Below are 26,543 nucleotides of genomic sequence, written 5' to 3'. Positions count from 1 at the left end.
CGAGTCAGTCCGGACCGTCCATTCCACTTATGCTGCATTCTCTTTGGTTGTCCATCCAGTCAACGAGATTCAGCCTTGCGATGGTCAGGCAGACAGACGCCAGGCAGAAAGAGACCCCCGCGGCAAAGCGACTCTGTATCAACGCATTGGATCTCTTCAAAAGTACGATTCATCATGAAGTCAGCCTCGCGCCTAGCTGCTACACTTGATTTAATCCTCAGCTAGCCCTCTCTTTCCTCTATTGTATACTAATCGATCAATCCTGTCAACAAAACCAGCGCCTACTCAAGATGAAATTCTACCTCGACGCGGCTCTCTTCCTCGTGAATCACGTGTTCCTTCCCCCCAAAGTCCCTGGCGAGGACGACACGGACGACCACCACGAGCAAATTCTCGTGGATCTCGTCCTCTCCAGTCTGAGACAGTTTCGACGCCATCTCCAGCCTGATCAACATGGATCCATCCATACCGCGATTTCGATGCTTGCCACGTTCAAAAAGATTCACGATTCTCTTGGTCGCGAGACTGCCGTGAACAATATCGCTCTTCTAGACGCTCTGGCAGTCCTGTCGAAGAACGGTACGTCCTCTCTCTCTGTATTACGATTGTAACTGCTAATCCCTCGTGAATCCCAGATCATATCCTCCTTCATATCCGTGCCCAGAATGCCGGCGTCCTCATCTCCAATACACCTGTCGGTGAGATACACGTTGAAGCCTTCGAGCTCTCACCTACAAACGAGGCAGCCATGAGCACGGCAGGGAGACTCCAACGCACATTTCCTGGTCCAGCCGTTGTGATCCCCGCTGAGACAGCTTGTCAAGCTTCCTTCCACGAAGCTCTTTCTCACACCCTCTCGCGAATGAGCCACCAGTCCGTCCCGGGAACTCTGCCCAGCGTTCGCAAAGCCCGCCAGAAACACGCCGAAGACCGCGACACGGTGCATCCAAGGGCTGTCACAGAACTGCTATTCAGCGTGCTTTCAGCCGTTGGTGAACCTCTCGACGTCTCTCGCGTGGCAAAGAACTGTCGTGACGAGGTTGTTTGGGAGGATAGCCGGTTCCCTTGGCGGAGATCGCCTTTGTGGATGCTGCTCCGGGTTGCAGTCCAGCTGATACTCAGTCGCAGTGAACATGACCTGTACAAACGCTTCATGATGTTCTTCATGGCCAAGGTTCTAGAAAAATCGGGTCCTCTGGTGTCGAGTGACCTGGTGTACGCTATGACAGCCAAATTGACGCGCCGGTGGATGAAGCTTCGTCCGCCTAACACTTCCGACAGTCAATATGTCCAGGCAGTGATGAAGAAGATGAATCAGGCATTACAAGACAAATGGGAGACAGTAAGCCTGGCACCAAAATACGATTTGGACGCTTTGAAAGATCTCGACTTTGGTCAAGATACCTATACTCGCCTCCCGCTGCTCGATGACTATCTCGACCGGTTCTCACAACGGACAAGGTTGGTACCGACAGTGGATTTTGAGCCGACATCTGCTCTTGCCCAGTTTTATGGTCTGCCCGTAGTTGGGTCCTGGACAGACAGTCGGGCGCAAAACCTTGCTGCCGTTGAGAAGTGGGTAGCCTCTTCGCTGCCAGGATGGATTGAAAGGTATATTCGTCGTAATGATACCTGCGGTGAATTGTCAACCCTCCTGAGCAGTTACCACAAATGTGCTTTGCTAGAGTATACCGCCAACCCAGAGGGAATTTCCATCATGGTATTGACTCTCCTCGAGATTTGGATAGCCTGTGATATGTCTGCGACGGCTATTTGCCCTCTTCTGACCGAATATGACCCCGATGTCCCCGAAGTCTTTCTCTCGTCACTCGTTCTCCCTCTGCATAACCATATGGTTCGTTTGGGGCGTGTGGAGGAGTATATTTCCAGCAGGAGGCAAAATGCCACACTTTCGTCAAATGCTCTCTACCACGAAATTGGTACACACACTTGTTTCTCAGTACGGTATTTCCGCCAGTCGAGCAGTCACCAATCACTCCTTGGACAGATTGAAGAGCGAGCCCGACGAGCCCGGCAGGCAAAGAGAGAGGAACTCTCCCGGAAGAAAGAGAGATACCGTGATTTAATGGACAAGTTCAACCACGGAGGATGCAAATATGTGTGGCAAACTGACTCTAATGGATATGAATATGAACAGCATTTATCACCTTGCGAGAGATGCCGTTATCAGCAAGAGGCTAAAAATATGGACATTGGTGTCCACGAATGGCCAGTCTCTGCAAGTAGGATGCAAGCAGAATCAACCATCTTCGAACTGCGGGTGCCCATGGTCTTTGCCAAGTGGCGGGATATCACCGTCTTCATCCGACTTGACGTGCTCGGTATGGACTATACGCCGTCTCCCAGGCCAAGAGAGAGATATCTACTTCGCAAAGACCACGGACTGTCTTCGTTCTATATTCCTATGAACAACAGAATCGTTCTTCTGTCGCAAACCAAACCCCATGTCGTCACTCACCGACGTTCCATTGCAGTCTCCATCGCTACAGAGGAAAGTGTCTGTGTCAACAACGGGCTACGCTATGAATATTTTGATGCAGCAAAAGACTGTCTGATGAACGCCCCCCAGCCAACGGAAGAGGTTGCACAGAACTGTATGTTTAAGCTCCCAGCATGCTCGGCCGCTTTGCAACCCTTTCTCTTTCGACCTCCCTCTCTCCCCAGCGGACTCCCCCCCAATATAGTCATCGCAAAACAGTCCGATTGTCCAATTCATATGTCGTTATCAGAGTATCGGGCATTAGTGATAATCCCATTGGGTCTGCGGATTCAATGGCAAAATGTCTTGTTGCAGCTTGTGCAGCCGGGAGTGGACTGGAAGAAAGAGGAGACAGCAATTTTTGTCCGCCAGGTTCTTTACCAGGCTGCAGAAAAAGGCCCAGATGATCTACGAATTGCCCACGCAATCTTCAGAGACGACGACTTTATAGAGAAGCTCCTTGAAGCCCTGAATGAAGCTTTCTCTCGCATCAAAGAGAACTGGGAGTCAACCTTTGCCCTGAGTACGTTCATCGCCATTGCAACGCGAGCCTTGTCCCTTTCCGACCATTGCACTGAGCAGATTCTGGGCTACCTTCAGAAAGTCCGAGCTGTGGCTTTCCAATGGGTTACCCTACTCAAGGATAAGCGGGACAGTGCTCTCAGCGATGACGAGAGAGCAGATTACTTTGGTCGTGCAGCAGAAATAGCCCTTGTTTGTCTGGATTCATTCAATGTAGAAGGTTCTTACCTGTCGCACATTCTTGGCTCCCCAGAGGCATCAATATTTCTCAAGTGCATGATTGTCGTCCACGAAGGCAGCCGTTCTTTATCACCCTCTCCAGGCTCAATAATATCCATTCTGCTCTATCGCTGGAAACGCTTGACGTACCGCGTTTATCCCATTCTCGTCAATGCCAACGATAGTCTCAACGAAGCTATCATGTGGGCCTGGTCGTCATATACACCGGGTACATGGACATGCCAAAACCATTGGATGGCAGCAACCACTGACGGTCTCTCTGTTCACTTCGATCTGCTTACCGGGGAGCTCCTCGTCAACGGGCTCCCTTTGGCTCGGCTACCAGCCCAGTATGAGCAGCACAGGATGTATAGTACCCTCTTTGGCCGAGCAGCTCTCGAAGTGATGCCCTCGTCTCTCCAGGGGATGCGCTTCTCGGCGACAAAGATGTATGCCGGATATAGACTGCATCTAGGGATAGATTGGGGAAATGAAACCAATCTTCTTGTTCGGGCAGTTAGAGAGACAGACGCATATGAGCTCATTCCTTCAAGCCTCTTTCATGGCGAACTTCCCATTCATTTCGAAGAGGACTATGTTCACTGGTATAACACGGTACAAGACTGCGTCGAGTTCCGTCCCAAAAATAACCCGTGGGCTTCTTCTGCCGAATGGAAACTAATCAACGGCCATGGGTGGCAGCTCGTCAAAGGTGAAAAGGCTTTGATATCCGTTCATAGCAAGACAGCGAAACAGCTTTCCACCATTTTCAATCCCCTAGCAAGTCCCTTGCGTATACACACTTTCTCTACGGGATCCGGCGTGGAGATCGACCTTCCAACTGTGAAGTTAGGATTTACGCTAAGCCTGGGAGACTCCTCGATTTACTCTCGCCAGTTCCGTGGCATGACCATTTCCGCTGATCAATCTATCGGCACTTTGATCGGCCTCCGGAATAAGCTACTCCTACATCAGAATGGCCGGAAACTACTCATTATCCCCGAAGGAGATGCCTCTTGGAGAGGACAGGATGATCACATATCTGTTTCTATCAACACGGATACAACTGCTAGAACCCATGTCTACAGAGTTTGCAACCATCTTGGCCGGCTTCGTGACAACGGCAGTTTGCAAAGCAAACTGTTTCTATCCTATCTACATGCCTTGACGTCTTTCTGCCTTCCAGATCCATTGACAGGGCGCACCGGCACGGAAGAGGCAATTTCCATCCTGAAATCGGCAGCAGTGCGTTCCTTTGACCGACTGTCACAGGAAAATATTGAGTTACTGCAGAAAATCTCTTTGCTGACCCCGGACCGAAAATTCTATCCTGCAAACGAACGTGTCATGCAGACCGTGGACTGGATTTATGGGTTGAGCTTCCTATCTCAACATCCTGATCTATATTACTCGGTTAAGGACATCTTCGGCCGTGTCTCACGATCGAGAATCTTTTATCCAGAGTCAGATGAAATGCCGGTACTAGACCACGTCGATCCCTATCTACTTGATCGTGATGCTCGACGAACCTCTGTGCTGCGAGTTGCAGGGTTTGGGGCTAGCTATTCCATCCGGGGAGATGGTGACAGTATCTATACTGGGCGGGATAGACAGGCATCTCGTGGAAAGGAAGCCTTCACATTAGCCAGGATGGTCTACGATGCACAGTCTTATCTGCCGTATTCCGTTGGTGATAAACTGGACAGACATTTGTGGAAGGCTTTGCTTGGATGCGAAATTCTTCCACCTTCATGTGCACTGGATCTCAATATCCAGTATGATGCCCAACTACTTGAGGAATCATCAATGAGAAATCTCCTCCCCTCGTGGAGCGTTCTCCATCGCACTCTTTCCGGCTCAGATCTCAATAAATATCACCTCATGATGTTCTTTGCAACGCTAGCCTATGCACAAGACGCCGATATGGATATAATACAAGCAATTGCTTCCTTCTCCATCATTCCCAAGTTGGGCGACATTTTTCCTCCGGAAGTTTATATCAAACCAGCACATGGAGCGGAGTTCAACAAGCACAAACTGATAAATAGTCTCCAATCCGCTGTCCGCCCACTATCGGAATGTCCAGGTGGAAAAGTATGGCCGATTGGCAAGAAGACAAGAAAACGGGTTGAGCGCTTTCAAAACCAGTCTCTTGACCAGCTCGCCAACGCCTTCATGACGCAGTGGCCATCTCAAACCCCATATATCCCTGCCGATAGCCTGGAAGCGTTTTCCGAGTATATCAGCATTGAGAAGGCATTGGATATCGCCAGACAGAAATTCAAGGTCTGGTTCGATAACTACCACTTTTGTCAGTACTTGCGTTGCGTCAGTGATGTCCTGTGTGCTCAGGCCGTTGAACCTCCGGTCCCGCCAGTATTCTCATTTGATGCCTCTCGATGGCCTGTTAATAAGCACAAAGGCTTCATTGGTGTGAATGATCTATTCCAAGCCACAGTCCCTGCTATCTCTCCATGTTCCGACAATTTGACAGGTTTGGTTTGTCGCTCCGAGACAGCCCAAAAAGAATTACGTCTTTCTCATCTATTGAACCAACTTGATGAACAAGCCGCATCGCGATACGAGAAGAAGTACGTCCGGGATCTGAGGGTTTCCCTTGGTGCTTTGCAGAGACAACAGCACCAAGACATCCTTCAATGCAGTGGAAATGTCGAAGAGATCATCATCAGCTATCGGATTACGTGCCAGACAAGAGTGAGCTCAATATACGATGCTATCCTCTCCGCTTTAACAACCCACCCATCTTATTCTTTCTCGTCGAGCCACTGGCCACGAATCTCTCCGATTTTTCTTCTAGAACAACTTTCGCAAGAGAGATGGCATCAACTTTCCGCATGCTGGAAAGAAGCAATAGTCAGCTACGGTATTGCATTGACGGATCTACAGCGCGCTGAGAGGCTGCTAAGTGTACTTCACTCTCCCTTCGACCTTGTCCGTGAGCTTCGAAATTCAGGGCATACGAACTGGAGTCCGATCGAACATCCCGACTCGCTCCTCCTTGAAGTTGAAAGTGGAATACTCATCCGCGATGTGCAGGAGCAGATCGCCAGTGAAATGAGAGACCCCGGCTCTGGTGAGAATACAGTCATGCAGCTCAACATGGGCGAGGGCAAATCATCTGTGATTGTACCTATCGTTGCGTCCTTCTTGGCCAATCGGGAAAAGCTTGTTCGTGTACTGGTTGCAAAACCACAATCTGCGCAGATGTTTCAAATGCTCGTTTCCAGCGTCGGGGGGCTAGTCAACCGCCAAGTTTATAAAATGCCGTTTTCTCGATCGCTGCGATTGAATAAAGGGGAGGTTCAACGAGTCTACGAGATTTGTCACGAATGTATGTGTACAGGCGGAATTTTACTTGTCCAGCCCGAACACCTCCTCTCCTGGAAGCTCATGGGTCTGGAAAGAATGATCGGGGGCGAGGAAAGTGTTGCAAAAAAGGCACTGGATGTTCAGCACTTTTTTGATCAAAAGGCCCGTAACATCGTCGACGAAAGTGATGAAAATTTCAGCGTCAAGTTCGAGCTTGTCTATACCATGGGTACGCAAGGTCCAGTCGAGTTTTCACCCCAGCGGTGGCTAGTCATACAGCATGTGCTACGACTGGTGCGTGCCACGGCGCCAGAGGTCAGAAACTCCCTTCCAGAAAGCATCGAGATTATTGATTCCCCTGTTGGAAGCTTTCCTCGCACGCGTTTTTTGCGCCTCGATGGGCAACAACATGTTCTCGAGAGAGTTGCACGCCACATCTGCGAGACCGGTCTTCCTGGTGTCCCTATTGCGAGGCAGCCTCAGTCCCTTCGTGAGAAGATTTTTCGATACATCACAGTGGAGCAACTCACATCTGAAGAGATTTCACGGGTTGAAGATGATCCGTTTTGGGAGACAACAAAGCTGACTCTTTTACTACTGCGCGGCCTTCTTGCCGGCGGCATTCTGGGCTTTGCTTTTGGCACCAAACGATGGCGAGTGCATTACGGTCTAGATGAAAAGAGAACCCCACCAACCCGACTTGCTGTTCCGTATCGTGCCAAAGACAACCCCTCACCGCGCTCGGAATTCAGCCATCCAGATGTTGTGATTATGTTGACCGCATTGAGCAGCTACTACGGAGGACTTACTGACGAGGAACTCTACACCACCTTCACCCATCTTTTACAGTCTGATCAAGCGAGCGCTAACTATCAGTCTTGGGTCGACGATGCGCCGGATCTACCATCTTCCTTCCACCAGGTGGAGGGCATCAACCTACGTGATAGAGCTCAGTGTATCTCTGTCATCTTTCCCAAACTACGCTATTCCCAGGCCGTCATCGACTATTTTCTGGCAAACCTGGTGTACCCGCGCGAGATGAGGGCATTCCCGTCGAAACTGTCCGCGAGCGGATGGGATATTGGTAAAGAAACGACACACCCCACGACCGGGTTCAGCGGGACGAACGATGCGAGGACAACACTTCCGCTGTCTGTGAACCAGATTGATCTGCCGGAGCAGCGACATACAAATGCGTTGGTTCTGGAGTATCTTTTGCAGGAGGGGAATAGAGTGGCCTTGATGGGGAGGCGGGGTGTGGGTGCGCAAGCCACAGCGGAGGCTACGGGAGCTAATAATAACGCTGTGGAACCGGAATCTACCGCACAAGCAGATGCGGGGGCGGGGACAGGGGCCGGGCCGGACACTAATGCAGGGCGCCTGCTGGATATGGTGGTCTCCATGCCGGAGCAAGTCCAGGTCATTCTGGACGTTGGGGCACAGATCATCGAAATGGACAACGAATCTGTTGCTCGCTCCTGGCTGCACCGGTCTGGCGCGACTGTTCAAGCGGCAGTGTTTGTTAACAGCTCCGACGAACTGTGTGTGGTTGATCGGCAGAACCGAATAGAACCCCTGCAAATTTCGCCATTTGCGACGCAGATGGATGTTTGTCTGGTGTTTCTCGATGAGGCACACACGCGGGGAATTGACCTGAGGTTGCCGAAGAATGCCAAGGCTGCGGTCACTTTAGGAGCGGGATTAACGAAGGATAGACTGGTTCAAGGTATGTTCTGCAATTCTTTCGCTTTTCTTTTTTTTACATTCTTACTCACAGTGTAGCCTGCATGCGCATGCGCGGTCTCGGGCATGGACAGACCGTGGTCTTCTGCGTACCGGAGGAGATCCAAGCAAAGATCACGCCGGAGCCTAGATCGATCACTGTGTCGGACGTCCTCTGCTGGGTCATTTCGGAGACAGCCACGGATATGAGGAGGAGTATACCATTGTGGGCGGCGCAAGGGCGGCGGTTCCAACGTCAGGAAGCCCTATGGGAAGCTGATGTGGATTCGGTACATGCACAGCTATTCCTCGAGGACGAGTCGCAATCACTTTCCGAACGGTATCAACCGAAACAACAAGAAGTGATCGACACTGCTCCTGCTGATGCTATTACGGCTCGCTGTCGTGAATTCGATAATTTGGATCTTGCAGCGCACTTCCACGAAGAACAGGAGCGCGAGCTTTCGCCGGAGATCGAACAGGAACGACACGTCCAACGTCCACCACCGGTTGATCCAGCCAAGCACGCCATCCATCCAGACGTGCATAGGTTTATATCTACTGGAATGAAAGCTACCAGCTCTGCGTTTATTCCAGCCTTTGAGGCGCTGGAAAATACCAGCATTGCCGGAACATTCGATCTGAGCCAATTCCCTCGGAACCTGTGGGTAACAGACGATTTTGCACGCACCGTTCTTGCTCGGGGGGCGTCAGATCTGTATCAACGGGGAGTCCAATGGATCATCACCAGCCAGTTCTCCATGGTGATTGTCTCTCCGTACGAAGCGGACCAGCTCATTGACAGTATCAAAAAGTCGACCCATGTCACGCTCCATATCTATGGGCCCCGTCAGAACCAGCGGTTCCGATCCCTGGACAGTTTGGACTGGTATTCGGTTCCTTCTGGACGAACGGTACCGCGCGAGTCTATTGTTCAGCTGAACCTGTTTGCAGGACAGCTGTATCTGGGTACGTTCGAGGAGTACGTTGAGGTCTGCAACTTCTTGAATCTCGCATGGGAATCAACGAGAGACGACCAGCGCATCGCTGCGGATGGGTTCATTCTGGACCAGACCCAGTCTCGCAGATTCAAGACAAGTCCGGTACAGTTTCTCAGGGGGCTGCTACAGAGTATTCGGGCCCATGGAGGAATGGACAGGACCCATCTGGGGAGGATGTTGGATGGGGTGTTGCTGAGCAGGGGGGATTTCGAGACCGTCCATTAAAAGATTTTGGCTACACAAGACTAGACTTTTTCATACTAAAGTTTTCAAGGTGATACAATTCAGAACAATCTTCTTCTTTTGTCTCTTTAGATACATGTGTTCATCTTGCTCCACTTTTATGCTATCAGTAGCTATACGAAGGGTGGCTCATCGCTAGTGTCCCCTCGGCCCTCGTTCGACTCGTGAAAATCTATCCTCTTCAAGAGCAGTGGCTGTGGGTAGGGTCTTCATTCTATGGTTAACGAGACTTCTTGGTATTGGTTCCCTTTTTTTTTAAAAAAAAAAAAAAAAAAAAAAAGTGCGTGGGCATCGCAGTACGTTGGATAAATATATATTTAGCATAAGAATCTACCACAATAGAACATCATATTTGAATACTAGCCAATTGGCCATAGACTGTGTTTATTAGGTACTACTTTACCAACTTCAAGCACCCTAGATTTCCGTTCCACTATTAATTGTAGCTCAAGTCAGTAAAGATGCCCTCAAACCTACATCTACCTTCATGTTTCTTCCTTGACCTGGGAAACCTGCATGTCGATGCCAGTTCATGCGTCCCTGCTTCTAGACCAAAACCGATCGTACACTGGAATATCTAATGTCTAACTAGAGTGACAGGGACAGGAAAAATAAAGGGAACAAATAAACCGAAAAAATAAACGGTGATTGATGGGTGGAGTGCTAGAAAATGATATCCAAAATAGCAGTTCCAGTATTGGATGGCAGTTAAAAGTCCAAATTCCTCGCCGTGTTATCATCGGATAGCCCTTGTGGTTCAGTGGTAGCACGTTGCACTTGTAATGCAAAGGTCCTGAGTTCAACTCTCAGCGGGGGCATCCTTTCTTTTTTATTTTTTTTCTCTCCCCAACTATTATCGAGCGCTCATTATTCATACATCGAAGATGCTTTAATGGAGCTCATATTATTAATGCAGATTAAACTTTCAATTTTCCTCGACAACAGAAATAATACCCAATCTAGTGAAGAAGTAACTATCATCAAGGAGTAGAAGGTAGGTAGGTAGATAGAGAAAGGGTATCTCGCTTGCCAGAATAGAAAGCGGTGGGAAAAGTCAAAATACATGAAAGTCGCACAATAAACAAAAAACCTCATGAAACACTTTCCGCACCCCGTCTTCAACAACGGCCGGATGGTGTAGTTGGTTATCACGTATCGTTAACACCGATAAGGTCCTGGGATCGAGCCCCAGTCTGGTCATTGCTTTTTGCTCCTTCATTTTTTGAATTGCTGGCGTTAACCTCCTGTCATGGCTATAAGAAGTTGCGGGTTCGATTCCCGTGGCGGGAGACCACAGCAGACAAATATTAGATACCTACATTGGTAAGAAATAATGCAAGACTGTGCCACATTTTTATCCATCTACCTCCATGTCCTCTCCATCCATACACATACCGACCTTCAGGATTTTACCCACTTGATCATGTTGAGAACCCGAAGAATCAAATCTTGTAGGTCAGACGAAGGATATCCAAAGACATACCAACCTCTAAACTTTCCATTGACTGTCTTGTACGGATATTTCCTCTCTATCACGCCAAATGAAATTGTAGATGAGTAGGCGTCGCCCGAACGGCCCATCTTGTTTCTTGCCAAACAATTCAAAATCAACTCTCGACAAAGTATAAAAGCCCAGCGCCCCTCTATAGAGATAGAATAGCAAACTCCAGCAGGCAAAACCCTAGAACCCCCAGCCACTGGTATCCCCGTTCCAGACCCGCTCCCATTTGTAGTCCGGCGCTTTGGCTAGGTCATACTCGGGTAGAAAGGTCATATCCCATTTATATTCGGTCTTTTCGAGCTTCCATTCAAGGAAGCCGATGAAGTACCTAGTGTCGCTCTATTAGAAGAGAATGCTAGAGATAGGTAGTGTACTAACAAGGTCTTTGTCTCCCCATTCCACACCAGATTCCTTGGCCCAGCAAACATCGGATAGTATCCTAGAGTCATCATCTGGCTGTATCCACTTACAAAGGCTGTCCGTGCCGCATCACGCTGCTCGCGTAGTAACTCCCAGAAGGGAGACACATCCAGACTGTCACCCAGGCGCACGCCAGGAACAATCTCCCAGACTAGGTAAGTGAGGTACCCGCCAGGAACGAGGCCATCGTCGTCATACTAACTCTCCAACCACACTAGTAGCTTAGGTGTAATAGTTGATCCTGCCCGAGTCATGGTGCGGAGGGCTTCTAGTTAAATGTGGGTATATGATCTTGCCTGCGTAGCACGGACATGCACGGGTTCAACCTCGGTGCCTGTCCAGGGGATCTGCTGGTAGATTCGCGTCAGGGCCTGTTTTCTCGAGTCACGTTCATTCTGGCAGAGAAGTTTTGCAGCGGCGAAAAAGGGTCGGGAGCCACGCTGGACGGCTTCTTCGCTCATCTGAACCTCCTTTTCATTTCGCTTGGAGATGATTCTCCAGGAGGAGCGCGTGGGTGAGGTCAGCGAGATTACGGTGCCGGGGGCGACCTGGCTCTTTCGAAACCAGGAGCATGGCTCCATCCATGGCTCCATCTTGATAGTAGGAAAGCATTTTGTAGGAAAGGAGGGACGAAAAGGAACAGATAAAAGAGAAGAAACAGGGTGTATCGTGCTGGAAGCCGGTTGATCTGCCTTTCTCCCTGTTCCACAGTTCGGGCTTAGCGTCGTCGATCACCCGCCCAGCGGAGCCCTAGTTCTGTGCCCTGATTTCCTTTTACAGATGTTTGCAACCCGTCGACAACATTTTGACAGCCTCGAGGCACTCGGAGTGATTTCTCTTCTTCTATTATTCACTGGCGATGAACCACACGTGCGCAGTGACCATGAACCACCGCTATTCTGGCCTAGTTACCAAGATGACTATATCTGTTGCTCGAAACACTTCCAGCCCCGAATTCCGGGCCAAACAGAACTTCGAGTTCAGCGTTACCGTACGCTGTTTGGGACACTTCTTCAAGGCCGACGTTGTCGCCATGCTTAGCAGCTGGAACTTCAGTGAGGAAGCCCTACAGCAGAGATCTAGTCGTTAAACATGGAAGAGTGAGGATGAGCATGGCGTTTAAGGCCGCTTCTAGCAGCAAGTTGGACAGGCAGTGATAGCCGCCTTATATCTGGGAGTCGATCTCCATTTTGGAGATTTCAAAACAGTCTTCTCATCGTATTCCAAGATCCCTGATGTCCTGGGCATCACCTTCACCGGTGAGCCAATAGAGGTCGGCAAGATGAAGACAGCCTGGTCAACGGGGAACGATATCCTAGATATTCATATCTAGAAAACAAGGAAGGATGAGCTGCGGCACTTGCTCGGTCAGCCCCAGAGTGATGGAGTTGATAGTCATTGGATTGGCATTTACTGACTCTTCTTTATAGGCCAGCCGTGCATGTACATGCATGACCTACACCTAGAGCATGGCTTTCTCTCAACTCAACATAAGACCGTGTCTTGACACTGGCCGATAGGCAATTCTCTCCAGAGAGGTGAAGTGGACAAGGCACACAACTACTTGAGGTTGATAACTGAGATGACGTCATGTCTACTCTACATATTCAATCAATGATTATGTTTCTACCAGGCTTAAGTCTCTCAAACTCTTTTCATTATTGCCCACGATAAAAGTATCGGCCGTTCAGATCGGCCAGTCTGGCCAGACATGATGATCTCTGAGACGAATCAAAGCTTGAACTTACAATTTGCAGTTATCAGCTGATATCTGTATATAAGTTTTTTGAGAGCATGACAGAATAGCGTTTCTTCCGAAGGCTAAATATACTTTATTTATAAACCAGGTCTAGATCTCAAGTCTTACAACTCAAACTCTCGAGTGAAGGCATCACTCTGCTATATAGCACTGTATGTACGGAGTATACAATCTAGCCAGTTTTTCTAGCTAAACAAATACATATCAGACACCTCATTCAAAATGCCTACTGGGTCTTGTCTATGTCAAACAGTGCGATATCAGTATGAAGGCAGTCCTGTAAAGAAGGTATACCCCAGCCTTTCTAACCCTAGTATACTTGCCTTGCTAAAGACCAGACAGGCCCTCTGCCACTGCCTGACCTGTCGTAAACTGTGCGGCAGCGCCTCAACAAACCTGTTGATCCCCGCCGATAAGTTTCATCTCAAGAGCGGCTCCTTGAAAAACCACCATGTCGACCATGAGAGCGGCATGCAGCTGACAACTGCCTTTTGTGATACGTGCGGCGTGCAGGTGTACAAGACTGGAGACCGCCCGGAGTTCGAAGGAATGATTATCCTCAATGCAGGGACGGTGGATGACGCTGCGAGCTATAATAAGATGGCGCCAGATGCAGAGCTATATATGAAACACCGTGCTGAATGGAGGCCTCCTTTGGCGTACGCAGCGCAGAAAAAGACGTTCGATTGATCTTTCCTATCAAAAAGAAGTCATGTCTTATGCATTCAGATTGAATCTTGGGAAAGAGAAAAGCAAAAAGTCCATGAGGAAGTAATGTGTGAGATAAAAGATAGTCAATACAATTACTTGAAAAGGTCTTCATGTACCTTGTTATTAACACTCGATTTAGCACTACCAGCATAACTGACTATCCCAAGGAAGATGATCTAGCAGTCATAAATACTACTAATACACCAATATCAGCTTTGTACTGTTCATTTCATTTAGACATAGATACCTGCGAGATAGCATCTAACTAGAATCCAGACCTCGAATGGCCATGTGCACTCGATCTAAGCTTGATCCTATTCTCAATAATATAGAAAGTAGAAAGAACCCGAAAATTTGGTACAAAATGTAGCCAGCAACAGAAGAAACCCTGGATGCACCTTCTACTCCTCTCTTTTAGGAGTGTCGCTTTGTCTTGCAGCCCTAAAGGATCGTAGCAGCTTTGCAGCCATCATATGTCCGTTCCTCTCTGCCAACCTCACCGCTCGTTGGTACTGCCGCTCGCCATTGCCAACGAGCAGAGCTCCTTCCTGGACCAGCATGTAGAGCATATCGATTCGACCATATTCTGCAGCTCCCTCCAACGCCGTCCGGCCGTCGAATCTCACAGGTTCCGCATTGACCTCAGCGCCTAGGTCGATCAACCTTCGGGCGAGGCCCAGGTATCCTCTGATGGCTGCAATCTGCAACGCGGTTGCACCCCTATTGACCACAGGGGGACCGTTGATATCAGCGCCATGGCGAAGAAGCATGTTCACAAGCTCCATGTTTCCCCTCTCCACGGCAAGCTGCAAAGCCGTCCGCTGGCCGCGGCCAAGGTAATTGACATCAGCGTACTTGGCTAGACGTTCTACCATCGAGACTTGTTGGTGGCTCACTGCGGCCTGCAAAGGGGTCAGGATTTCTGTTCGGTCCCTATTTTCGTAATCTGCCACTTTGTATGGGAAGTCCACGGCGACGACCTCTTGGTTGACGTCGGCCCCCGCCGCCAAAAGCTCCTCCATGGCTTCTTGTTTATGGAGGATCACTGCAATTGCCAGAGCACGGCCGCTAGCTCGGGGGTCCCAGAGAGCTGACTGGAGAAGAACCTGTAAGATGGACGTTGGGTCGCCTAGCTGTGCTGCTAGTTCTAGGACTGACTCCGGAGCACCAAAAAACCCAACCTCGTCTCCCCAGGAGCTACCTGACCACCAAGGCGCCCCGGTGGGATCGACCCCTGCTTCGAGGATGAGCTGCAGCAGGTCACATCTGTTCTTGCGTATCGCGGCCCCCACTGCAGTCGGGGCGTTTCCCTGAAAGCCTGAAAGGAGGCGTCGCAGCAAGTTGGTATCGGTGAAAGCCTCTGCACAGAGTCTGACTGCCGAGGTGAGGGCACGATCCGTCACTCTGGCTCCAAGATCCAGAAGAGCGTCTACAAAGAAGAGATTGTGTGATTCAATGGCCGCTTCCAGGGGTATATCGGACGCATGATCATCGAAATTGAACTCGCTATTGAAAAGGAGGAAATGCGCCAGATTATAATCCCTGGCTGAGAGTGCCGCTGCGAAGATACGGTGCCCGCATTCTGCCATGATCGACTGCAAGATGCCGTTCTGCTGCAGATAGATTGCCACGTTAACGTCTCGAATTTTCTGCAGCTTTTTGCCGAGCATCGTCGCTCCAGCATTGCGCAGGTATTGTATTAATAATGCGTCTCCGTTCTCAATGGCCGCTCCGAGAACCGTTCCAGGGTGCTGCCTGTATTCATCGTTCAGCCGTGCACCCGCCTCGATCAGGAGAGGGATCAGATCGGTTGCATTGTTTTTCACGGCCAGAAAAATTGCCGACGGGGGAGCTTTGCCAGCGGACAAAGGTCGATCGACCCGGGCGCCATTATCTATCAAGAGTCTGCCCAATTCTACATTCTTGTGCTTGGCGGCCAGTTCGAGCAGAGTCGTATCTGAGTCACTATCAGCAACCAAGATATCCGCACCCTTTTGGATCAGAATTTTTGTGATTTGGAGATTCCCTCGATCCACTGCTATTGCGAGAGGCGAAATATAAGGCCGCCCATTCGGATCCGGGTTGACATTCGTGCAGGCTTCTAATAGAAGCCTGAAGATGTCGTCTACCCCGCGCTCCCTGATCGCTAACCCCAAGACCATCGATTCTTTTCCTGAATAGCCGCCGAAATATATTTTCTCCAATATATTGACTTGGGCGCCTTTGGCAAGCAGGAGCTGCACGGCCTCAAGCCTGCCAAAGATCACAGCTCGCGCAAGGGCGGTCTGCTCCCACTCCGAGTTTCGTGCGTTAATATCTGGACAGGCCTCTATGAGCCTGCCGATAAGGCTGATATGAATGCTCCTTGAAACAGCCTCGGCGAGGAACGCGGGCGTCACCGTGGCGCAATGAGACAGGAGGATATCTACCGCTTCTTCATTTTCAGATATAAGAGCAAAGTAGAGAGCCGGGAGTGGACTTTTCGAACAATTCACGTCCGCCCCGTGCGATAGAAACAGTGAGAGGAGCTTTGTGTTCCCATTGATGGTTGCCGCAAACTGCAGGGGTATGAGTGCGCCATGGCGGACGGTTTCGATGGGGGAATTCGGATCCATGCCGGCTTTCAGCATCCTCTCCACTGTGTCTGTATCGAGCAGCCGTATTGCGCTCGCAAAAACCTTCTCCAGTATAGCCCCAGCTGTGGGCTCTGATATAGCCAGGATGGTCTCTAGATGCTTCGCGCTGTTCCATCCCGATTCATGGAACAGCTTCATGACCCGTGTGTCGTCGGTCTCCATGGCTTCGAATGACGTGCCGGTTGGATTATGGGATGCCAGGTTGTTCGAGAGCAAGTACAGCTCCAGGGACAGGCGGTCCATGTTGGTGTGCTTGGAACTGCACAGGCTGGCGGAAAGGTCGCAGTGCTGGCCCTCGTATTCTTCAGGCATCAAGACAGTCAGAGCCGCGGTGGTGCGGGTGCTGCTGTCTATTCCCGGTGGGGTGGTGAGCCTTTTCCAGGGCAAAATCGAACTCAAGCACCGTATCACCTCGTGGTTGAGGGTGTATGATGAAGTGTCGGCGTCCCGGGGGGACGCCACTGTTAGTGAGGGCAGGAGGGACGGCTGATCTACAGCAAATTTAGCCCAGACTCGGTTTGGATATGGAAATCTGACTATTCATACCTGGGTCATGCTCTGGCTGCAACAGACTCGAAAATCGCAGCCATGGGAGGGATGCATCCCACGCCAGACGCATCCCCGGGGATGCTGGCGTGCAGACAACAACCCCTTCCGGCGTGACCGGGGAGGAGACTACAGTCTCTATTAGCTTCCAAGGGACGGAACATGGGCGGATTATGAGGCTTACTGCTGGTTATTCGGTCGATGGTTGACACAAAAGCCTTTTTGTATGTTGCTTTCCTCACCTTCTGGGGCGGTTGCTGGACCCCGTCAAAGTACACCTCGCTGTCTTTCTTTTCTCTTCTTCGTTTCTCCAGTTTCCTGCCGACGAACTGCCAGTCCTCCAATGGTCGTGTATTATATTTCAGAAATTTCCAGCTTTTAAGTTTGCGTTCGTACTGCTTGCGTCTGTATCTTGGTGAGTTCTGCAGAGCAGCTCAGCAGCATGGTATGGCAGCAACTTACGTTCGATGGAAGGCGTACATGGACTCCATGCGGTCCATAACCTGCGGTAAAGGCATATTTTCCTGGATATAGAGACGCTCGATCTCGGGCTTGACCGATTCCCAATCCGCGTCGGCCATGGTTCCGGGGTTGAATGCGATGGAAAGTTGATGCCACTAGGCTGGGGTCAGCACGATTTAAATAAAAAAACAGGTTGCTTCAGCCTGATTTCCAAGGTCCAGGCCTCCTTTAATTTTCGTGATGGGAACTGGCCGTGATTGGTTGATTCTCAAATCTCCATGCAGCCTCGCCGCATAATACACGATATAAAACGATCTGGCTGTTGATTGGCTGGTTCCCAAATACCCATGCAGCCTCTGTCCCAGATACCCATGCAGCTTCGCCCAGCAAGACGCCCGCAGGCAATATGGGACATTCCTAGTGGACCGTTCTCAAACCTCCGATATTGTTCATCCAGAAACCACGGCCAGGGCTTCGAGGGACGTAGACAATCGTTTCAACTCGGTGCAATAAAAAGCACACCATGCTCCTCCAGGTTCATCGAAGACATTTTTCCTTTGCCCTCATCAATCACCTTGTTTCTGCAGCGTATTGCACATCATGGAGCGACCGGCTAATCAGAACGTCTTGACCGAAGACTGGGATTTAACCAGCGGTTTTCCAGATCTTGCAGCTCTTCCACTTCTCGGGCTGGGGACAGCTTCTGAAGCCGACCTCTTCGAATACTGGGCAACAAAGAGCACTGGGCTCCAGGGCCCTCCGCTGTCTTCTTCGGCGTCTACTGGAATGCTATCCCTCCATCCACAGAGCTCGCCTTGCAATGCCACAAACCACCAAGGTCAACCGAGCAGTCAAGTGCCCCGGTATGTCGGATGTGTTCACTCGGAGAGGCTTTCCTAACTGAAGATCTATAGTCAGCCAGCAGTCTTTCGATGCAAGTGGGAAGGCTGTCGCTATTCCGGGTCCTTCAACCGCATTGGCGATCTCCTGCGCCACGTTCGAAACATTCACGTCTGCCCCCGGTCGTATCCCTGCCCGGTGCAAAGCTGTGGGGAGATCTTCAATCGAAAGGACAACCTTCAAGAACATATGAGACGGCGTCACTGTGACTGAAAAGAGCGGGTTTCTGTTGGGAATCATTCTGAGAAGGTGCAACTGGAGGTTGTCTTCATAAGGAAGGATCGCAGAAGTAGCGCTAGCCCTGAATAGGAAGGCGTATTTACCGTAGCCTGCCTCAGGCATCAAATTTGTTCATAGCATACAGAGTAGATGACTAGGAGGTATTGTATGTCTATTAGTTACTCTAGATAATAAGTAATAAGTTATAAGTTCCACTTACGACCTGGATAGACAGTCTATAGGAATCAATTGTTTTTCTACAATCTGTCGTCTCTGTCTATCATATACAACTGTATATGAATATGTAAATGAAATCTACCCTTCCCACCTCCGCCTGCTGGACGTCTTACTCGACCGTCGCTGCCGCCACTTCCACTTCCACTTCCACCCCTATCATCACCCCTTCGTCTGTCGTCGCCTCCACGCCTGTCATCACGCCCTCGTCTATTGCCTCTCCTGCTGTCTCATCGTCTGCGTCGTCTGCGGTTTCTATTCCTTCCATTACTCCCTCGAGTCGCATCCTGCCCAGTGCTGTCGCCTCTCCTTCATCGTCTGCCGCCGCTGCCTCCTCGTCCTCTCGCGCTGCCTTGTCGTCGTGGCCCTATCCCCGTTCTTCGGTCGCCGTTCCTTCCAGAATTCCTTCCAGCAGACCCGTTTCTTTGTTCTCTCTCTTCTTTTTCTATCTCTCTTCTCTCTTCTTCCGTCCCTGCTGCGTCTTCCACTCCAGTCCGTAGCATTCGCTCTTCTCCCTGCGTTCTCACCGGCACACCTTTGTCTGATACCACCACCGCCACTACTACCACCGAGGTTCCTAGACAGCCTGGACATACTGGCCAATATGAAATTACTGGGGCTGTACATACTGGGGCTGGACAGGCTGCCTTTTTCTTCAGCTTCTAACAGATGCTCTCTTAAATATTGATGATTATATAATACTATTAATTTTCATATTCTATGAAGACCAGGGGTATCATATTTGTAACTTATTTTTTCATTTTTAGAAATAATAGCATAAAACTTGGGGTCCATTGTGGTGATGAAGATGGACACACTCACGCTCTCTCGCTCAGCATTGCGGGGAGTCTAAAGACTCCTGTAGTATGGCAGACAATCTCTATCCAGCTCCTGCATTTCCTGATGTAAAACGAAAGAATAACCATAGGTTCGTTCAGTGGCAGTCTGGTCTTATTATCGGCCTATCTATTACTCCGTCGGAGTATCTTTTCGGAGTATCTATGTATCCGCTGCATCTCCCATACCCGATTAGGACATTACATAAGCAAGTGAGATGACTTCTGATGACTTCAAGTGACCAACACAACCTCAGGTAAGACTACACGATACAAGATGGCACGACAGGCATGCGACGAGTGTCGACGGCGTAAACTACGCTGCGACGGCCAACAACCGCAATGCAGCGTGTGTCGAGAGACAGAGACGCGATGCCAAGTGACGACGCAGCGGGGTGTTCGGGGCCCGAAAAGGGGCCATCTCAAGGCCTTGAAGGAGCGGCTTGGTCATCTAGAGGCTTTGTTAGAGGGGAACACAGATGTGGAGAGTACCAGCACTAGCAGTACTGCTACAGCCACAGAGGGAATACCATCTGCTCTTCCCCTTACGAATTTGATACAGGCTGAATTGTGAGATTCCCGCCTACCCACCTGTATTTATAGCTAATGTGAAGGGACCAATTATATCTTGACCGTGTGCATCCGTCGATTCCGATTCTTCATCAACGACGATACCTGGCCTGGTCTAGATCCAATAATGGCAAGACACCCTCACGGCGATGTTTACAATACGCCATGTGGACCCTGGCAGCCCTGCTCTCTGCTCAATTCCGTGAGCTCATCGAGCCGTTGTATCGGGAGACCAAGCAGATGCTGGAATACCTGAGCCAAGACAGCAACGAGACTGATAGTCGCGAACTGGCTCAGGCGTGGGTTCTCGTCGTGGTCTTCGAGTCGATGCGCACATATCATCGCAAGGCATGGATGAGTGCGGGTCAAGCTTTCCGACTTGTACAGGCTATGCGATATCATGAGATTGACAAAATTGATAAAAAGGGTGAGACCACGGATGATATCGAGGTCGAGGAGAGACGAAGGGTATTCTGGATGGCCTACTTTCTTGACCATCTCATCAGCATCCGTGATGACTGGCCTATTACTCTGAACGAGCATATAGTATGACATGGTCTTGATTTCTGCTATTTCCAACATGTCCTCTTCTAATATTCCCTCTAATATAGATCTGCACACGGTTGCCTGCCCCCGATGAAGTATTCCAAAGTGGACGTCATGACCCAGGACCGTTTCTATCAGAAGCGATGACAGAAAAGAGTCTCACGGTCCGCTCTGCCTTCAACGAATGCTTGATCCTGGCGACCATCTGTGGCCGTGGCTTGTTGCAGAGCCAACAGTATCATATCTCCAAGGCATACGGGGATATAACGCCAGACTGTGAGGTCCAGAGGCAATGGTTAGATGGTCTGCTGATGAATAGACTGGAAATTATGCACTCGTATCCCTCTCCGAATGAAATCTATGATCCGTTATTACTCTTTGCCAACATTCTCGGCCAGGCGACAGTCGTCTACTTTTGTAAAACGAGGTCTGCTCAGACTGACCATCGAGCCTTGGAGGCGTCGACGAATATCATCCGTCTTGCTGCCACACTGCAAGACCTGCCTTTTTCAAAGGTATCCACTAGACATAGATTATAGCTTTGAATATACTCCGTACTGACGAATCCAGATACACCCCTTGATGCCTCTTCCGCTCTTCCTTACCGCCGAGTTTCTATACGAGCATATGCAGGAGGAGCCGTTTCAGAGGCGTATCCAGGAACTGTTCTATATCTTCCGCGAGCTGAGGAATGTGAATAACCATGAACAAAGCTATTTGGATCTCTTGCCAAAGTCGTGTATCTCCAAGACCGTCGATTTATTCACTGCAGTAGAATAGATATTTCAATAGTTATGATTCTAGTTAGTTTATTATTCTATTGACTTTCTATTTATTTTCTATTAACCATCTATCTATTAATTGCCATCCATCTGCTGTATTATATTCTCCGTTCGGAGAAACAGTCGGAGAATATCTCACAGAATAGATTCTCCGGCTCACTATAAAGTCTCATCTCTTCTACTCTCCTACTCTTCTTCTCTTCTACACTCTTTCTTCTCTCTATACTCTATACTCCCTCATCATGGACACTCTTTCAAGCCATGGATCCGACTTTCTCTGGGCCGTCACAGGCATATATGTCGTTTCATTTGTACGTTTAGTATCTTCTATCCATATATAATACTAACAACATCAGCTCGGTCTCCTCACCCTCTCCTTCACAGCCAAAGAAAGTGACCGTGTCTTCCACTACCTGTTCAGCTTCATCCTGCTCCTCGGCGCCAGCACATACTATGCCCAAGCCGCCAATCTGGGCTGGATGACCGTGACTGACGAACAAGTCAGCCGCCAAGTCTTCTATGCGAAATATATCAACTGGGCTGTATCCTTTCCCTCTCTCGCACTTGCTTTCGGCCTTCTTGCTGGTGTTTCATGGACGACGATGATCTGCAATATTGCCATGGCGGTCTATTGGGTCGGCACCTATCTGGTCGCTGCGTACACTTCCTCGGTGCATAAATGGGGGCTTTTCGCCTTTGGGACGTTTGCCTGGTTGATTCTGGCCATGAGCACGCTCAACGAGAGTCGCGAGGCTGCTGCCCTCCTCGGCGTGGAGAGGGATTACCTCTTTCTCTCTGTCTGGTTGAATCTTCTCTGGGTTCTGTACCCGGTGGCGTTTGCCTTGACGGATGCTACTCACCGGATTGGCGTCACGGGGGGTGCTGTCTTCTTTGGTGTGCTGGATATCCTGACCGTGCCTGTCTTGGCTTTGGCTTTTGTCCTTGTCTTCTCTCGTCGGTGGGATTACCGCAAGCTCAGTCTTGCGTTCAGCGACAGTCGTCCTAGTCGAGAGTCGAGAGAATGACAGTCCTTCACAATGAGACTGGGCCCTTTGACAGTATGCTTTAGAGGCAAGAGATAGTTGAAATTCCTATATAATTCTCTTTCTACACTATTCTATCACATACGACCACAGGGTGTGGAAAATAGGGCTTCCCGTCCGCTCAGCCGTACTCAAGCCACACGCCGGTAGGTTAGTAGTTGGGTGGGTGACCACCAGCGAATCCCTACTGTTGTATGTTTTTTTCTTCTATACTTGGCCGTTGATTGAGTCTATTATACCTGCCATTGAAAGTAGTAGTTATATACCTAAGTGTCCTGATGATTATATGAAGCCATTGGTGTGTCAATAGGACATTTTTTCTACAAGACAGAATCATAAGAGAGCAACATGAATTAAGACATACTTTGAAGCAACAAGAACGTAACCAGATTACCGAGACAATCACAATTTCATAACGTTTCCTCAAAATCCCGAGACAATACGCCGGTACGATTCAGTTGAGCTTCTTCGCCTGACCGGGCTGGTCTGGAATTTCAAAAGTCACCACTCTCTATCTGGGACTGCCGGATCTCAGTGGGCAGGACGAACCCAGCCTTGATCAAGGTGGGTTGGCATTCGGCCGGGAAATCTCCACCCACCCGACACAGGCTCTGGAAGTTCTGGAAAACCAACGCTTTAGCAGTGGCATCGTGTGGACGTCCAAGGCACAGCGGGGAGCCGGACCAGCCGTCCGCGGGGGAGAGGGACGACCCGGTATGCCAAAGCAGGAAGCTGTTCTGAGACCGGGAGTCTCTGTTCCAAATGTATCCGGTGCCTAGAACAGTCACTCGTTTGTAGAGGGTGCCGTCCGCAGTGCCCTCGATGGAGCGCCACTTGTCGATATCAGCTTGGTGGGAGACGGTATAGACAGCCTGCTGTTCCAGCGCGGCAGAGTAATCGCCCCAACCAGTCACCCGAGGGTACCCTGGTGGACTCGTCACCTCCGGGAGAGACTCGTCAGTGATGAGAGAGAGATCGTGGTCGTATCCGATGGGGTAGGGCTTGCACGCACTCGGGTGATCGAAGGTTCGCGTAATGGTGCCGATCTAGCGCCATCAGTAATGTAGACAAGGCCATAGGATTGCCAGCTCAACTTGAGGTTTACCTTCTGATGAGCTGCTGCGAGCCACACTTTCTTGCCGATCGAACAGTTGGTAAGCTTATCCGAAGACCTAAGGTATGGGGGGGTGACTTCCTCTGCGTTCACCCGGGCTGGGCGATAGCCCATGAGTGAGGCCTTGACCCGGCCATAGAAGTTGCGGAACCAAACGCCCATTTGCGAGACCCGAGACCCACTCGAATTAATGACAAATCCATGAGTGACGGTGGTGATGGCGCTTGACCCATCTGACAATCGCAGTCTCAGGCCCATGCATCCGGCTTGGGAGAAATCCTCGTCGTCGTTGGCGTGGCCAGCGACTTCCATTCCAGCTGCAAGGGAAGCTGCAGTGCAGCTGTAGTTTTGCACGTCAAAGAAGGCCCGCATCCCGCCAATTTCGCACGGCCAAGCCTGCTTATACGCAGTTTTAACCTGGCTCATCTTCTCAAACAGAACGATTATAAACCCTGCGACCAAGACCTGCACACCGACAGCGTCTGGGAACATCTCCCGCATCACATCCAGGTCCCCAGCGGTAAAGAATCGCCGAGGATTGATATCGCGTGTGAAACATGGCCTCTGCGACGGACGCGGCGTCCGAGGTCTGATCACGCCTGTTGGCAGGAGGTCGCTGTAGTCGGCAGGGAAAAGATGGATCGCCCTTCCTCCAGCTTCGACCTGCTGAGCAGGACCGTTGATCAGCCAGACGGGGGACCCGAACACCGACTCGGACACCCACACATGGCGAAAGGAGGCAAGTGCCGGGTGGTAGCTCCTCACCAGCGCCTCATTGTTGGCGTCGACAGCCATCGCCATGGTTGCCTGAAATGTGGCCGTTTCCTCGGACAGAGCCCATTCGCTCGAAGGGGTCAGCGGTATCAGACGGAGGTTGAAAGGAAAGTTGTAATTCGGGTCGGACACGTTGTTCTGCTTGTCCTGATCGACTGCTGGGATGGGAGGGTAGGGGAAAGGCTCGATCTTCCGTCGCTTTGCTGCACTCTCTGCACGTTCGGCCATCGTGGACTCGACGGAGACTATTAATTTCTCAGGATATCACCACAGATCAGCATCTAATAGAGAAGGAGCTCTGTATGTTCCACATACCTCAACAGATTGTGGTTGAAGCGAAGCAGAAATGGCGATGTAGAGAGAAGTCTGCCAGAACCTGCCGGAAGGTACCCAGGGTGGTCGTACCTTCCTCAAGCTCTCTACATGTGACCACCTGTACTTGAATAACTGCCTGCCTTTTAGATATGGATCAGTTGATTTCGTGTCTTTTTGCTTAGCTGTCACCAAGAGGAGTTCCTACCATGGTAATAAAGCTGATGGCCTAAATCCAATGACATCACATAAGTAGATAACTGTCGAGGTTCCATACTCAATAATATATACTTCCATATATGACAAGAATTAATAAACAGACTGAATTACAAACAGATTCAATCATAAACAATTTAATCATAAACAGATCATAAACAAGAGAAAAGCACACGCCTCAGTTGAGTGGCCGTACACCATGTATAAGAAAATAGCCTTCCTGATGCCGATGCCCTCCCCTGAGCTTCACCTCCTGCGAACACTGTCTCCCCCTGAAGCGCGTTTTTCTTCCACGTAGATCATAAATCTCACCGGTGACACCGGTGACACCGGCAAACCAATATGCCAGGGCCTGTGGCGGTATAGCATATAGCTTTAAATTCCCATCAGCTGTATGAGTAGCATTCAAACTCCACACCCTCCATTCACCGCCCAAACCATCCCTCAACACCCCGGAAACAGGGCCCAACCTGGTCGACGTGTTTCGGCGGGGGGTGGGGATAAGAGCACTGGGAATGATGGCTGTCGAAATAGTGATGATTCAGTGGATAGCTTCTGATACATGGTTGTAATGTTATCTTACCATTTGCACTGGCTCTTTGCTGGGAGCAAACTATCCAACGCCCTTCGTCTGGGACATGGCGATGGCCTTGCTGGAGGTAAGGCATGGGAGGCTGGTGTCTGCTTGCGTTGTGGTGGCCCCTATGGTGATGGTTAGGGGTAGACGATGGGCCGTATCCCCCCGGAGGAGCAGCTATCGCCCGCTGTCTATGGTGGTCATTATTCCTTCCTGTCCTCAGATTGTATTGTTCATTGATGTATTCAATTCTCAAGTTGCGTTGTTCATTGGCGTATGCCATCCTCAGATTGCACTGCTCATTGGCGTACCGCACCCTCAAATTGCGTTCCATTCGGTTACCGGCTTCAGGGGATCTTCTGGGAGGACCATACGGGGAGGGCATGTTTAACACATGATTTAGATGAAGTTGATATGGAGCAAATAGGTTCAAAAGAAAGGCCTCAGGGTAGATCTTAGGGTAATTGATATTGAGAAGTTGCAAATCCAGCAAGACAGGACAATAGACTTAAATAATAGATCACTCTCAAAACTCGTCTGCCTGTTTCAATAAGTTAGGAGTCCTGGGTTTGCGGCTGATGTAGAGGAAATCACTGCTAACCTATGAATCTGGAGCAGACATTGAATCTGAAACCATGAGGGCGACATAGAATCCAGATGAGATCAAGATCGAGCGCTTAAGCACTTGCTATAAAGTGTTGAATTCAATCATGAAGGTGTTTCTGTTGGCGCTAGACGGTGTACTTTATGCAGGAGGCATCTCTGGTATGCCAATTGTAGGCACAGCCTGATTCTTAAAGTCCTTCCTGCAGGTTTGAGCCTCGGCGCTGGATCCAGGGTAAGGATGG

General features: G+C 50.0%; 9 protein-coding genes and 2 non-coding genes across 11 annotated transcripts; 8 read left to right on the top strand and 3 right to left on the bottom strand.

The window, feature by feature from the left end:
* Positions 1-290: 290 nt before the first annotated feature.
* ASPZODRAFT_28243 (hypothetical protein) lies at positions 291-9,602 on the top strand (the record flags this gene model as incomplete). Its single annotated transcript, XM_022728127.1, has 3 exons — positions 291-579; positions 636-8,297; positions 8,354-9,602. 3 exons carry the CDS (start codon positions 291-293, stop codon positions 9,517-9,519), a joined length of 9,117 nt encoding a protein of 3,038 aa, XP_022578098.1. The 3' UTR covers positions 9,520-9,602.
* A 681-nt stretch (positions 9,603-10,283) lies between these two features.
* Positions 10,284-10,355, top strand: ASPZODRAFT_t140. The gene has a single exon. It is a non-coding gene; the product is annotated as a tRNA-Thr (tRNA).
* Positions 10,356-10,663: 308 nt separating this feature from the next.
* ASPZODRAFT_t141 lies at positions 10,664-10,737 on the top strand. Its single transcript has one exon. It is a non-coding gene; the product is annotated as a tRNA-Val (tRNA).
* A 255-nt stretch (positions 10,738-10,992) lies between these two features.
* Positions 10,993-12,051, bottom strand: ASPZODRAFT_28242 (hypothetical protein; the record flags this gene model as incomplete). Its single annotated transcript, XM_022728126.1, has 3 exons — positions 10,993-11,366; positions 11,417-11,655; positions 11,770-12,051. The coding sequence occupies 3 exons, from the start codon at positions 12,049-12,051 to the stop codon at positions 11,219-11,221; spliced, it is 669 nt and encodes a 222-aa protein (XP_022578097.1). The 3' UTR covers positions 10,993-11,218.
* An 85-nt stretch (positions 12,052-12,136) lies between these two features.
* ASPZODRAFT_896772 (hypothetical protein) lies at positions 12,137-12,605 on the top strand. Its single transcript, XM_022730366.1, has one exon. It carries the CDS (start codon positions 12,239-12,241, stop codon positions 12,497-12,499), a length of 261 nt encoding a protein of 86 aa, XP_022578096.1. The 5' UTR covers positions 12,137-12,238; the 3' UTR covers positions 12,500-12,605.
* Positions 12,606-13,422: 817 nt separating this feature from the next.
* On the top strand, positions 13,423-14,013 carry ASPZODRAFT_136033 (hypothetical protein). Its single transcript, XM_022723962.1, has 2 exons — positions 13,423-13,505; positions 13,560-14,013. Exons 1-2 carry the CDS (start codon positions 13,440-13,442, stop codon positions 13,905-13,907), a joined length of 414 nt encoding a protein of 137 aa, XP_022578095.1. The 5' UTR covers positions 13,423-13,439; the 3' UTR covers positions 13,908-14,013.
* A 206-nt stretch (positions 14,014-14,219) lies between these two features.
* ASPZODRAFT_123234 (hypothetical protein) lies at positions 14,220-18,102 on the bottom strand. Its single transcript, XM_022721356.1, has 4 exons — positions 17,573-18,102; positions 17,295-17,515; positions 17,111-17,239; positions 14,220-17,055 (listed from the first exon to the last, which is right to left on the bottom strand). The coding sequence occupies exons 1-4, from the start codon at positions 17,689-17,691 to the stop codon at positions 14,330-14,332; spliced, it is 3,195 nt and encodes a 1,064-aa protein (XP_022578094.1). The 5' UTR covers positions 17,692-18,102; the 3' UTR covers positions 14,220-14,329.
* Positions 18,103-18,172: 70 nt separating this feature from the next.
* Positions 18,173-18,692, top strand: ASPZODRAFT_28239 (hypothetical protein; the record flags this gene model as incomplete). The annotated part of the gene is made up of 2 exons (XM_022728125.1): positions 18,173-18,435; positions 18,487-18,692. The coding sequence occupies 2 exons, from the start codon at positions 18,173-18,175 to the stop codon at positions 18,683-18,685; spliced, it is 462 nt and encodes a 153-aa protein (XP_022578093.1). The 3' UTR covers positions 18,686-18,692.
* Positions 18,693-20,038: 1,346 nt separating this feature from the next.
* ASPZODRAFT_73872 (hypothetical protein) lies at positions 20,039-21,657 on the top strand (the record flags this gene model as incomplete). The annotated part of the gene is made up of 4 exons (XM_022729925.1): positions 20,039-20,331; positions 20,376-20,877; positions 20,943-21,392; positions 21,448-21,657. 4 exons carry the CDS (start codon positions 20,039-20,041, stop codon positions 21,655-21,657), a joined length of 1,455 nt encoding a protein of 484 aa, XP_022578092.1.
* Positions 21,658-21,901: 244 nt separating this feature from the next.
* On the top strand, positions 21,902-23,077 carry ASPZODRAFT_2114135 (hypothetical protein; the record flags this gene model as incomplete). The annotated part of the gene is made up of 2 exons (XM_022727762.1): positions 21,902-21,970; positions 22,016-23,077. The coding sequence occupies 2 exons, from the start codon at positions 21,902-21,904 to the stop codon at positions 22,682-22,684; spliced, it is 738 nt and encodes a 245-aa protein (XP_022578091.1). The 3' UTR covers positions 22,685-23,077.
* Positions 23,078-23,123: 46 nt separating this feature from the next.
* Positions 23,124-26,080, bottom strand: ASPZODRAFT_28236 (hypothetical protein; the record flags this gene model as incomplete). The annotated part of the gene is made up of 4 exons (XM_022728123.1): positions 23,124-23,748; positions 23,808-24,835; positions 25,431-25,640; positions 25,702-26,080. The coding sequence occupies 4 exons, from the start codon at positions 26,078-26,080 to the stop codon at positions 23,197-23,199; spliced, it is 2,169 nt and encodes a 722-aa protein (XP_022578090.1). The 3' UTR covers positions 23,124-23,196.
* Positions 26,081-26,543: the final 463 nt, after the last annotated feature.

The sequence above is a fragment of the Penicilliopsis zonata genome (genome assembly GCF_001890105.1).
Source record: "Penicilliopsis zonata CBS 506.65 unplaced genomic scaffold ASPZOscaffold_18, whole genome shotgun sequence".
NCBI lineage: Eukaryota > Fungi > Ascomycota > Eurotiomycetes > Eurotiales > Aspergillaceae > Penicilliopsis > Penicilliopsis zonata.
This window is presented reverse-complemented; position numbering and strand designations above follow the sequence as displayed.